General features: G+C 33.8%; 2 protein-coding genes across 3 annotated transcripts; both read right to left on the bottom strand.

The window, feature by feature from the left end:
• Positions 1–450: 450 nt before the first annotated feature.
• Positions 451–4,517, bottom strand: LOC140864072 (uncharacterized). Of its 2 annotated transcripts, none has more exons than XM_073267981.1 (4): positions 4,331–4,517; positions 2,550–3,855; positions 1,501–2,470; positions 451–1,110 (listed from the first exon to the last, which is right to left on the bottom strand). In XM_073267981.1, exons 2-4 carry the CDS (start codon positions 3,852–3,854, stop codon positions 869–871), a joined length of 2,517 nt encoding a protein of 838 aa, XP_073124082.1. In that variant the 5' UTR covers position 3,855; positions 4,331–4,517; the 3' UTR covers positions 451–868. The 2 variants fall into 2 exon arrangements, with proteins under 2 accessions (XP_073124082.1, XP_073124083.1); XM_073267982.1 differs by having other exon boundaries at positions 4,394–4,509.
• Positions 4,518–7,675: 3,158 nt separating this feature from the next.
• LOC140863677 (protein disulfide-isomerase like 2-1-like) lies at positions 7,676–10,986 on the bottom strand. Its single transcript, XM_073267271.1, has 11 exons — positions 10,753–10,986; positions 10,334–10,418; positions 9,931–10,028; positions 9,793–9,848; positions 9,415–9,532; positions 9,291–9,318; positions 9,109–9,200; positions 8,837–8,993; positions 8,636–8,760; positions 8,327–8,426; positions 7,676–7,919 (listed from the first exon to the last, which is right to left on the bottom strand). Exons 1-11 carry the CDS (start codon positions 10,902–10,904, stop codon positions 7,845–7,847), a joined length of 1,086 nt encoding a protein of 361 aa, XP_073123372.1. The 5' UTR covers positions 10,905–10,986; the 3' UTR covers positions 7,676–7,844.
• Positions 10,987–13,789: the final 2,803 nt, after the last annotated feature.

Genomic DNA, 13,789 nt, shown 5'->3' with positions numbered 1-13,789 from the left:
TTTTTGGTCTTGAGGACGAGACCATTTTTACAAGATCATTTTTTTTAGGAGGAAGGAATTGTTATGGGCCCGACTAAGAAAAGCCAAGATCATGAGGATATATCATTGTACGGAGAAAGGAGTGATAACCATAATAAAAGCTCAGTCTAGGAAGAAAGACCCATTATCAAATATGTCAATGGGAGAAAGAAGAGGGGATCTCCACGTGAAGAGTGGAGTGGCGTATAAATCAAAGAAGCATATCATCAATAGAATCATTTTGTAATCACTTTGTTTTTTGAGTGTTTACTAGCTGAGGCTGTGATATATTTGTGTTACAAAGTTTAACTCTGAGAATATTGCAATATTATTAGCTCTTATCGTTCGGTAACTCCTTTGTTATTGTTGTGATCGTACATCATCATTATCTATCATAACAAAATTAAATTAAAATTGTATAAAAGAGCCTAATACATTAATAGAAGGTTTACAATTTACAAAACTGCTAGTTTACATGCTGGATTTCCAGAATATCAGTGTGTATATAGATACGACTAAGCAGCTTACAAAGATGATGTAGAGTCTAGTTATAAATGCCTAACAGATACCAGTGTACATCGGTTCCGGAACTAGCAGAAGCTAGCAACCACTGTTAGCAGCTTCCCATTTGAGTTTTCCAGAATATCAGTGTCTATAGATACGACTAAGCAGCTTACAAAGATGATGTAGAGTCTAGTTATAAATGCCTAGCAGATACCAGTGTACATCGGTTCCGGAACCGTAGCAGAAGCTAGCAACCACTGTTAGCAGCTTCCCATTTGAATGGAACAAGAAATCATAGTCTAAAACAAAAAGAATCCTCAGCTCGGGCAGCAGAGAATATTCGAGCCTAGCTTATCGGCATGACAGAAACTTGAGTATGCATTATTTCCCTCACCACATTTCTGACAAACCAGTCGAAACAAGAAGAACATTGGCCTCGAATTGGACATGCTTGTCCAATCTCAAAGTGATCACAGCTTAAAGGCCGTGTACGTACTGCATATACTTTGTTCTGGCGGTGCTCAAGTCCGGCAGCAGCTAAAATGGTGTGCGTAGAGGTCCTTGCAACGTCCTTGAAGGTTCTGTAGCCTGCATTGCAACAAAGTAGCGACTCCTAGTGAACAAAAAGCAAAAGGCAAGCAGTTCCTATAACTAACTGAAGTAACTGCGAGAATATTCAAACGGAACCTCTTCCATGAGAATACATGAGCAGCTGGTGCAACATGTTTTGACAAAGGATCAGTGAGATAGAAGCATTTATCATGTAAAACGAGTTCTCAGTCACACCGCATCACAGTTTAATTCTAATGAACATATAACGAGGCTTCCTTTCCTCTGATTGATATTCAGGCTTTTTATTTGACACAAAATTACGTAATGGAAGAGACATAATGTTTAACCCCTGTTCTTAAAGACTTTTCAGTAACTATTATAGACATTTGAACATGCAGCTTATTCGTACAGATTTATTTGACATACCTATTTCCATATGTCTGGAAAAGCTTTTTAAATCCCTTTTAACCATCGTCTGAACTTGTTCCTTTTCTCGAGATACGTGGCTCATCTCTCTACTCTGACATGGTGATAAGCTAGCACCAGGGCCTCGGGCCAGCCGGCTACCGCGAGGATGGAATTGCTGATTACTCAAACCCCGACCAGTCATAAGATTGATCCCAATATACTCATTACAGGGCAGTCCATTAAGTGAGTGATCCCTGGATGCAGAGGCTTCATAGTCACGTATTTGTCCCCTTAAACTGCTTAGTCTTGAAGAAAGGGCTTCCCTACTAAGTAAGGGGTTTGAATGGTTGGGTAGTCTTCCCTGGTGATAAACATTTTGCTTTTCAATTCTTGCTGGAGTAACAGTCTGTCGAGGTGCCATTACCCCATCTAGACCAATTTGAGAGCCGAAAAGACTACTACTGGATGCTTGGGAAACATCACTCCTATCCGAGTGTCGACTTCTGTAATTTAGAAGTTGATGTATCTGTCGCTGTATTTGTCGTCTTTCATAAAGAGTAAATGCCACTGACCCAGATGAAGGGGAAGCAGCCTGAAAATCTCCAATAGAATGCCTAGGAGATGAGTGCCCAGTTACTCGGGTCGATGGTGTGTCGGGGAGGTGTAACTCATTGGGCTCAAAAGTTCCTCCGACAATGGCGCTAGGAGATGAAACAACAGCTAAATTGTAATCTGTTCCATGATCAGAGGTTGGATCCACAGCTTGTGCATTTGAAGAACCATTAATAGTCGGCTTACAGCCATCACAGTACCAATTTCCTTCAGGTACTTCATGCACAAGACCGACACAATATGTGTGCGCAGGTGAATCACAGAGATCACAAAGAAGCATAAGTGCATCATCCCCACCTTGCTGGCATTCTGTACAAATTACATTCTCATATGGATCAAGATAGCCCCTGAGCTCTTCCTCCGATGGTTGATAAACCTGTATCCGACAGAGATGAAAAATTACAGAGATCCATCAACAAAAATAAATCCGTGCCTGTACTAATTTAAAATAGTACCTGATCACGCTCCGGAACTGGAATAGCCACATCCCTCAAATTAAAGTTGCCGTCATTTCGTGCAGTTCTACTGATTGTTGCAAACCGTTGCTTACAGAGGGGGCAACGAGATTCCACCTTCGACCACTCCGTAATGCAAGCAAAGCAAAAGTAGTGACTGCAGCAATTTAATATTCCTCTGAGTGTTCTCTTCCCCTCCTCGGATAAACAAATCCCACAGACGTGTTTCCCTACCTCAATCGTCATGTCTTCCAACTTTTCCTTGCCCTTCTTTTGTGGGAGTTTTCTTTGAGACGGCACAGATTCTTCCTTACTAATAACCTTCAAAACATTGTTATTCCTCAGATTAGAGTTCCACATTCCGCAAAATTCAGTAGCCTCTCTAACCTGTTCCCTCTCTTCTTCAGAGATAGTGTAGTGTTGATCCCTTGACCCTGCACTCAAGAAATCTGAATCAAAATTCACGCTAGACTTCTTCCTCCTTCCCCTGTCCTGTTTAATGATCCTTTCCAAAATCCGGTTCTGATCTCCAAACTCGTCACCAGGATCGGGTCTATTACGTCTTCTGATGACTTGTTGAGTTCTCGGGTTTCTTTTTCTGGTCCTTTTAACCACTTTAGAATTTATCTTTCTCTTTTGCCCTTTCACAATCTGAGCAGCAGCTTGCCTGGAAAGCCTGCTCACCCTGCCCCTCTTTGTGACAAGCAACTCTATTTCATCATCTGTCGCAAATTCTTCATTAATGTTGTAATCAGAATCATCGTCTCCTTCCTCTTCTCGATACGAAACTTTACTTTTCTTCTTACGCCTGTCAATATGATCTGCATATTTTTCTGCAGATGAAACCCGAGTTTTCTTTCTTGGCTTTTCTCGTCCACGCGGAAGTTGTATGTCACCATCATCACCTTCGTCTACATCTTGTGGTAACTTACGTTTCTTTCTCTGTTTAGCACCATTGAAATTATCATCATCTTGGTTTTCTTCTTCACTATAAGCAGCAATTTTCTTTCTTGGCTTCGCAACCCCGTTATTTTTTCTCCCTCTAAGCCCAGAGACATTTTTAATCTTCTTTTTTCCTAAATCCTCCTCATGTTCACCATCATCATCATCTTCCTCCTCAAATTCCCCTAAACATTCTTCTGATTCATCGTCAGAAACAAACGAATGCTTTTCATCCTCTGACTCAACAAGCCCATCTTCTTCACCCACCATGTAATCTTCATCTGACTCGTCGGAAACTTTTTTCTTTACCCAAACCTTCTTCCTGGTTCTACATCTGTAGGCAATCCTGTCTCGCCTTGCCATCCTACAAAATCAAACGATAGAATTATAAAACTACATTAAACAGACAAACCAACATCCAATCCTCATTTTCTCTCTCTGCATATATTTGTATCCTATTTAAACCTTCCTAACTGCGTAAATCGCGCCATAGACACAGCTTCGTGATATATTTCATATCAACCATCCCCCAAAACATATATAATCTACAATCAACATCACCATCCATATTCACATGCCTCTAAAACAATCTCAAATCGAGGTTCCAAGATTATTTTCGATTCCACTCAAAACTTGTCCTACCAATCTCCTTTTTGCAAATAACTTTTTTTCCCAAAAAAAAAAAAACACGCGCTCGAATGATAAATTGATAATGGATCTGGATTAGCCAGAAATGAAACTCGCAATCGAGCGGTTGCTAAATTCCAACCAAAACATAACGAAACGCATGAATTATCGCCATAACAATAAGAAGAGCAGAAAATAGATGGAAAAAACACCTGAAGAGCTTTCAGAAAACAGAGAAGATCACTGTAGAAAAGAGGATGTCCAGTATCTGCTACCTGCGACAGAAGAAGTAATACAACTGAATGGATTTCAACGAACTTTGGCTACTATTTCCGCCACTTGCTTTCCCTTCATCATGGGTACCGACCTATACAGACAAGGGAGAGGTTTAATTCACTATCCATTACATGACGTCCCAGGTACTTTTGGTTTTATTATTAAAATTAAATAAATACAAACATTTGCATACGAAACCGCATTCTGTAAATGCGCTCTCTCTGTTAATTCTTCCAGGTTACTTTGTTCGCTACTTGGGAAGAGGATATATTTGGGAATTGCTTGTGATGTACGCTTTCGATTTTTATTTTTTTTTTTTTTTTTGACTATATTTTTAACTATTCAAATTTATAATCACCAAACAAAATGAATGGGATTTGGGTGATCTATTATGTGTAATAGTAAACATTTTTAATATTTTTGGATACAGGGGTTGTGTAGTTCGATTACTTGATTAGCAGGATTTGCATGTTATTGAGTTAATCCAAAATTTAATTGGTGCACAGTTGCGGATTCTTACGTGAAAAAATAAATAATAATAATAATAATAATAATAACAACATGTCAACAAAGTACAAATATCAAATATGGGGTGATGAGGTGGCGAGCAGTAGTAGGTGGTGTTGCGTGAAGTTCAGGTGGGCGGGCTGATGGGCTAGGGAGTGGCGGTGGCCAACAAGTAAGCCAAGCTGGGTGGTGCATCGTCATGCACCCTTCACACTTGTATTATATTTTTATTCTCTCGAGAGTCGAGACAACAAATAAGCCACATACCCTTTTTAGACAACAATGCAATACGTCTCTCCTGGAAAAAAAGTGTCATTTTGTTAGCTAAGATAATATAAAATGGTTAAAGGATATACATATAATATATAATATATAAAACTGTATATATACTTTTAACTCAACTCTTTGGTCAATTCAGCCAATCAAATTTACTCCTGTGCTAATTAGTTTAAATTTTCTTCATTATGTTCAGACCGTTGAATATTGATGGGAAGTTACTGAAGAGACTGAGGTTTCGTTTGGACATATTATTTTTTTTAATGATCTTTTAGATATGTATTTTAAAAATGTTTTTAGCGTTTTTTTAAGTGAAAAAAAAAATTGATGTAGGAGTTTGGATACAATTTTTGTAAAATGTTTTTAAAAAATATTTTTAAAAATTATTCTTCAAGTATAGTTTTTAAAGAACACTTGAGAGGTTTTTTAAATGTTTTTAGAATGAAACTATGGAAGACAATGATGAACAACATTACTTTTGAAATGTTAAAATATTTTTTTATAGAATAGTTGTCCAAACAAATATTTATTCTTAAAACAACTTTTAAAATATTTTATAAAAAATTAAAAAACAATTATATAAAATATTTTATAAGTACATATCCAAACGGAGCATGAATTAGCACGAAAATAAATTGAGAGATATATAAATTATACTGAAATATCTGACACTCAGGTGTATAATATCAATACCTTTGATTATGTTCTTATCTGTATAAAATGAATGGTGATATTGTGTTGGGGTATGATTTTAAGTGCAAGCAGTAACGGAACTAAGGAGTGATTTGAGTTATATTGGGTTTTTTTGCTTCAGAGATTAAATCAAAGATGGCTGAGCTAGCTGTTATTTTTTATCTCATGTTAGAACGTCGGCCAATGAAATGACAAACTCCTTAGCAAAGTTTGATTGTTCTTCCTCTGTACCTTTTTATTGGATGTCTATGATTTTTCTTTTTTGGCTGGTTAATATTGTAACAAGTGACATTGAGTTTATTTAATAAATGTTAGAACTTACATGTCCAAAAAAAAAAAAAAAAGAGTAAATACTGGAGTTTTTGTATCTTGAACTTTGTAAATTTGAAATCAAAGTTCAAACATTTCAAGCTGTGGTATATCACTGTGGTTTGATATTATTATCAAACTTACCGGATATAATACTCTATCACCACTGAAGTGACAAATTTTATCGAGGGGATCAAATAAGAACTTCGAAATTTTGAGGGCATGAAATTTTCTCTCTTCTTTTTTTTAGATTTTTTCCTTCTTCTTCTTTTTCTTTTTCTTTTTCTTTTTTCCTTATTTGAATTTATAAAAATATAAAATATTATTAGCAAAAATAGGAGAGGGTAAACAAATGAACAATGATATCTGACAGCCTTGTCCTGGCTCCAGCTCCGTGCGCGATAAGATAGGATTGAAGATTTTAAAATATATATAACTATAAATATATATATATATATATATATAGAAATGATACACAGCACATCCTTATCCTGCACACCTGTGGACGCCTGCCAACGTGGCACGCCCACAACCACATAAATAAATATATATATATATATATATATATATATATATATATATATATATATTTACAAAAAACGGCTGACCAAATCATGGACCACCATGTAGGTGGTGCCCATGTTCTAGGAGTGCAGGGTATCAAAATTATATATATATATATATATATTTTTTTTTTTTATGATACCCAACAACTATGTCCCATCATGTACAATAAGTGAGTTGACCAACACAATTGGTGAGTTGACTTATACATGATGGATACGAAATTGAGCATAATTATTAGACATCATAAAAGAACTTATATATATATAATATATATATTATATATATATATATATATATATATATATATATATATAGAAATGATACCCTGCACCCTAGGTGTGCAGGGTAACATGAGTACCGCATACGTGGCGGTCCATGATTGGTCAGCCAGTTTTTGTAAAAAACAATTGTGTGGTTGTGGGCGCGCCACGTAGGCAGGTGCCCACAGGTGTGCAGGGTAAGGGTGTGCAGGGTATCATTACTCTATATATATATATATATATATATATATATATATATATATATATATCTTAAGATAGTGTAATATATATATACTATTTTAAGAGAAAAAATTCATCAATAAACTAAATCCCTAGTAAAATCGAACTGTTTCAAAGTGTATATTATATTATCGGAAAAAAAATTTACGAACCCGAGAAAGTGGCTTCGACCTCAAATCAAATAAGGGTCACTCGCTTTTGCAAAAAAAAAATAAAAATGAACTTCTATCTCAAATACTCGGGAAGGTCAATTTTTTTTAAAAAAAAATATTTGATCAAGTCCAGTATATGACCAAGTCCAATATTTTTTTAAACATACGACCAGGTCATATATTTAAAAATAATAATAATATATGTCGTAGCTTCCAAATTTAGCCTTTGATTTCTCGTTACAAGTTACTGTAATAAAAACAATAATAATCATACTAATTTAAAAAAATTCATGAATAACTTGAGTTTCATGTAATAATTATTATAGTCAAAATGGAGTTCTATATTAATGTCCTTTGGTGGTAAAATCTAAAAGGAAAAAATGAAAATAAAATAAAAGAAAAGAAAAAGAGATAACTCCGGCCGTAGAATGTGGGAGAGAAATCCCTCATTGGTCTGAGGCAAATGTGGACAGGATATTCTTCTTTAGCGTGAACTCATCCGCCTTGGCTGGGTTGATAGACTGCATAAAACATCCATAAAAACATTATCCAAAGATTGTTTTGTCTCTCACAAACTTCCATTCCTAAAACCGGTTGAGGAATCAAGCACGAAATATCGTCCTAGACTTCAAGATATATAAGAGTTTTGGGTGGGTGGAGGTTCGATATTTGTTATGACATGCAAGTATTTGCCAAAAATTCAATTTTTTAAAAAGAATATTTCCAAAAATAATTTTTTTTATAGTGTAGTTTTTGTTTCCACATATCAGAATTCTCATAATTTAGCAGTACCGTCTTTATATGCGCTTACTGAGGAAAGGGAGTAGGATAACTGGTTAAAAATTTTTAGTTGTGGTTCTGAGAAAAATGAGAGAAATTTCAAGACATGTAATGGCAGGTACAGGCTAAAGAGCCACCAAGAATTTACCTTGGCTAGCATGCGTTCGAGTCGCTGAACTTCGTTTTTGGCGTAATCAGCACCTTTGTCCAAGCAACTCTTGGCAGCTTTCACATATATCTTCCCGTATCTGAGAAAATTATGGAGAAGAAATGTGAAAAAAATGCACCACTACCATATACGAACACATGTTAATTTACTAATGAGTAATGAAATTATCAACAAGCTTTCCTTCCCAAAGAGCAGCCCCGTAAACAACTATGGACAAAAACGAGGCAACGTATTATGTATTCATATATTTTGTAAGAAATGTGAACGAGATGATGCCATAGAGACAACCTTGCAGTAGACCCAGTGAGTTTTTCAGCTTCCGCTTCTATCCGTTTGAATACCGCCTTTTTATCCTCATTTGTTGAACTTGTAAATTCCTTTACTAGACTATTTAGGGTCTCAACAATACCGGCCTAAAAGAAAACAAAAAACTTAGCAGAATAAACAAGAAGTACCAGAGATGGAAATGCCTGTAAATTTGCTACTAACCTTAAAAGTCAATTGTCCTTCTCCATTTCGGCTAGTTCCACATTTCTCATTGATGAAGTTAACAAAGTCATCTAAATCTCTGCCACCATCATAATCTTCACCAGCCTTGTTGTTCTTTGGGAAGAATTTCAGGGTAGGAAAACCACTCACACCATACCTGCTTAGCAGGCCACTCAAGGTTATCCAAACTGGAATTTATCTTCAATATTTTGTTGATAAGACAAAAAGAGGAGAAGCCACAGGCAGACCAACACATTTTTTTGAGTACTTACTTCTCAGCAAGATCTTTGTACTTATCAGCCTCAACATTGGCAATTACAACATCTTCTTCCGAGCTGAATGCTTTTGCAACCTTTTCGTAAGTCTACATGTAAAAAGTAGAAAAAAGTTACGGATTTCAAATACATGCCACCGCAGGACACTTTATTCCTTAATGAGTCAAGAATGAACTTACAGGAGCAAGGTTCTTGCAATGACCACACCTGGAAAAGTAAATCATTGTTCAGAAATGAAGAGCACGTATAAATGACTTAACAACATCATCCCATCTTACCCTGACTTTCAGGAATGACACTTACCAGGGTGCATAAAACTCCACAAGGACATCTTTTTTCTCATCAAGTACGATTTCATCAAAATCGTCAGGAGTTAGAACCACTACACTCGAAGGGATTTTGGCAATCTTAACATTTGTACCTGAGAACAGAACATGACAGCATTTGAGAAAACAATGTAATAAAGAACAACGTAAGAATGAGTCTGAATAGTAATTGTGTAAGAATACAAAAAAGAAAAGATTATATAAGTAGCCAAGTAATGGCCATAGGCATCAAACTTGCATTTATTTTGCTTAAACAAAGCAAGATATATTTCTATTTTGGACTGAAATTAGGGCCTCCATTCATGTGAAACATATTTTGTCAGCCACTGAGTACGTAACAACCATAAACTTTTACCTCCCTCACTGTTTACAAATTCGGCAAGGGCTTCTGCACTACGTGCACCTTCATACCTAAGAAACGGGACATTATGAGGAATGCAAGAACCAGTGAACAACAGAATCTAAGAGTTTCGAGCTACGCGCAAAAACTCACTTTTTTGGCTCCAACGAGCCCTTAGGAAACCATTGGATGGTGGGATAGCCAGAAACCCCATATTTACTGCAAACGCTTTTGTGCTCATCACAATCAACCTGCAGTATAATCATCCACCAAAGATTAAGACACAAACGAAACAAATAAAAATAGAAATGAGAATAATCTCCTCTCATACTTCATTGAATCCATATCCTGAAAGAGAATCAAACATCATAGGTGGTCGCCAAACAGTTGCTCTTGCTCCTTAAATAAGGAAACATTTGACTGAATTACTGTGACATTCTTTAGAGTCATTGCGATAAGCTCTAGATGACAAATTACTGAGTTTTAAATTTCTCAAAACGGGCAACAAAACCAATATTAACGATGAGTTCAAAACATTTGAAACTAGAAACACAACCTTGCCAATCAAAACTGATTTGGCCTTCTTGAAACTCGCGCCAAGGTTTTCATACTCGGGAGCAAGCTTTTTACAGTGTCCACACCTGCAAAGAAAGGATCACACATCCTAAAAACCATCGAAGCGAGGATTCCGTAAGGCTTCACGAAAAAATCACCACCAGAAACAAACAGTTTACTTTACTCCCTATTGAAAGAGTCAACTTCTAGCAGCTCTCAACGATTCAAAGAATTGCATTTCACCAGTTGAAAACGAAAAATAAAAATCTCGTATCGCATCGAATACAAGATGACTGGTATTAAATCCCGATCTAGATAAACGAATTAAACCCCAAAAACGACATTTCCACCAAAACCCACAAAATTCAAACCACCAAAATCACCAGAAACCAAAAATACAGAATCAGAAACATTCCATACCAGGGGGCGTAGAACTCAACAAGAGCTCCTCGATCTTGACCAACCTCTTTCTCGAAGTTTTCCTCGGTCAACACGACGACTTCCTCGGCAAACGCGAGAGGAAAAAGGCACAGTATCAGAGCGAATGCTGCGCAGATCCAGAGTCTCGCCATTTTAAGCAAATATCGTTCTTCTTTTCTATGTTTGATGAAGCTGCTGGAGATGAATTTATAGGGCAAGCAGGCGTGGACTTTTCGGACTCTATGTTCATGATTCTATAAATTTTCCTTTGTTTTATATCTACTTTCAATTTCAAACTTAAAAATAAATCAGATTGTTTTTTTTTTTTTTTGTAATTGTACGATTACTTATGAAACGATTTCACAAATGGGTTTTGTTCAATATTTTTATAAAATTTTTAATTTTTTTAAATATAAACGTGTGTTTGAACCATTATTTTGTAAAAATAATTTTATAATTGAAAAGTAATGTTTTTAATATTTTCATAGGTTTTTTCGATTTTAAAAACATCAAAAAGACATTTCAATTTTTTTTTTTTTAATACTGCACTTGGAGACACTTTCTTAAAGTACTTTTCAAAAACTTTGTACTTGAATATTATCCAAATACATACTTTAAGTTTTTCACTTATATAACAATAAAATAATTTATTTTTAAAGTGTTTGTCTATATGAAATCTAAGATTTCGTTTGGATAAACACTTATGAAACGTTTTTTTAAAAATATTTTAAAAATAAATATTTATTTTTAAAACTATTCTACAAAAATATTTTGATTCACACCATTGTCTTCTTTTAACAATATAAAAATATATATAATTATAATTTGGATTTAAATTGTATTGTATTCTAAAAAATATAATATAATATATATATATATATATATATCAATTGTTTTTTAAAACTATATTTGAAAAAAAAATTAAAATATATTTTTTTTAAAAAAATACAAAAATATTTTTCAAAATATGTACTTTAAAATTTTTTTACTTATAAACACTAAAAAATATTTTAAAATACTTGTCCAACAAAGCCTGAGTATTTTATAAACTAATATTATGAGTTTTTTTTAGCAAAAGTTTATGCTAAATAACACTTATATCTATATACAAAATTAAAATTTGTAGAGTAAGTACAATTAGATATTAAAATTTATATATTCATAAATTTTAAGATTTTTATAAGCTTAAATTATTTTTTACATCTAATCGATTTTTTTGAAATAGTTTTGATTATTTTTCGAAACCTCGTTTAATTTTCTTCAAAAAAAAAAGTTGCGCTGAATTTGATCGTTGTAACTTGTAATCTACCGCGTGATATATTTATGAATCATAGTTTACTAAATTATGTTGATATATATTTTACAAGTTTTTTTCCTTAAAAAAAAAAAAAAAAGGAAAGCGATTTGTGAATGTACACAGAAAATTTATTTGTATCAACAAAATAAGGCTTGTAAGGGCAAATTTTAAGTACTGTTTTTTGCAATCTCTGTGAAAAAAAATATGATTATGAATTTTTCTTGTTCAAATTTTTTTTACGGGTTTGAAACACTACCTTGATCGAATTTGGTTCGTTATTTATTTTAGAAGTTATCAAACAATCTATCTATATAAAAAATGGTGAAGAAAGTGATTCACAATCGTGTCATGGCGACAAGTTTAAACCTACCACAAAAGGCCATGTGTACAGACTCATCATTCGTGGACATTATCTGATTTCGTCTACCTGTGTGATCATAGTCGGTAGGCCCATAAGATATCTTATTTATTACGGCACCGGTAGCGGGGGTTTTATATTTAGCAGTAAGGGCACAGGCATGGCATGGCATTGCATTGCGTAGGTAACAAATAAATATTATGTTTTTTTTTTAAAAAAAAAAAGTGGAAGATGTGGGAGGTAAAAAATTTGAAATGACATAAAAATCAGTATAGTAGATTTTGAGATAGTCAAAATTATGGTAGAAATTCTGATTTGAGAAAGTAGTTGAAAAAGAATGTCGGTGTAAAGGATATTTTTGGACATTTGAAAAACAGACCAAGACATTAAAAAATAGTTTCTATAAAGTGCTCAAACTTAATTAATAGTAAAATATTAGTACACGGAGCACATGTCTTGTATGTGCATAAAATATATATTGTTTGAAATTAAATATTATTTTATAAACTTGAATTTAATTATAATTTTTTGTTTAAATGTTAAGATAATGTGATAGTGGTTAAGATAATAGAGATAGTGGAACAAAATGTGGAAGTTTTTGAATAAAAAATTTACTTTTTTGGATCTTCATTATTAAACATATTAGAAGAATAAGTGTTTTAGAACCGGATCGAACCGATCGGTTCAACCGAAAATCGGTCTCCGGTTCGGTTCGGTTCACCCTCCAAAACCGAAAAACCGGTTCAACCGGTCAAGAACCGGTTCAACCGGCCAAGAACCGAAAAACCAGTTCAACTGGTTGAACCGATTGAACAAGTTTTTCGAATTTTTTTTAATTTTTTTTCGAAAATATAATTTTTTATTTTTAAAACTTTAAATTCAATATTATATATATATATATGATTATTTGTAATTTATTAAAAATATTATTTTAATAATAATAGATTTTTAAAATTAAATAATTTGTTATTTATAACTATAATTGATATTTTGATTGTACTTTACATATTTTTTTTTAGTTTTCAAACTATGGTAATATATATTTTTTTGTCTATTATATGTATTTTGAGTTTTTAAAATTCAAAACATATTATTTATTATATTATATTATATAAACAGTTTTTCGATTCGACCGTCCGGTTAAAATGGTTCGATTGGTTGGATCGTTTTTTTTGCTAGACCGATTCGATCACCGGTTCGATTATGAAAACACTGAGAAAAATGATAAAGGATAAACTTAAAAATACATTAAAATGACCAAATATTATTTTTCTATAAGGTTTATGTATTATAATATAATAAAAATATAACCTCCCACTACAAACCTCAACCCCATTGCATGGTTGAGGTTTTTATTTTTTTTATTTATTTATAAATCTATC

The sequence above is a fragment of the Henckelia pumila genome, chromosome 4 (genome assembly GCF_033568475.1).
Source record: "Henckelia pumila isolate YLH828 chromosome 4, ASM3356847v2, whole genome shotgun sequence".
Lineage (NCBI taxonomy): Eukaryota > Viridiplantae > Streptophyta > Magnoliopsida > Lamiales > Gesneriaceae > Henckelia > Henckelia pumila.
This window is presented reverse-complemented; position numbering and strand designations above follow the sequence as displayed.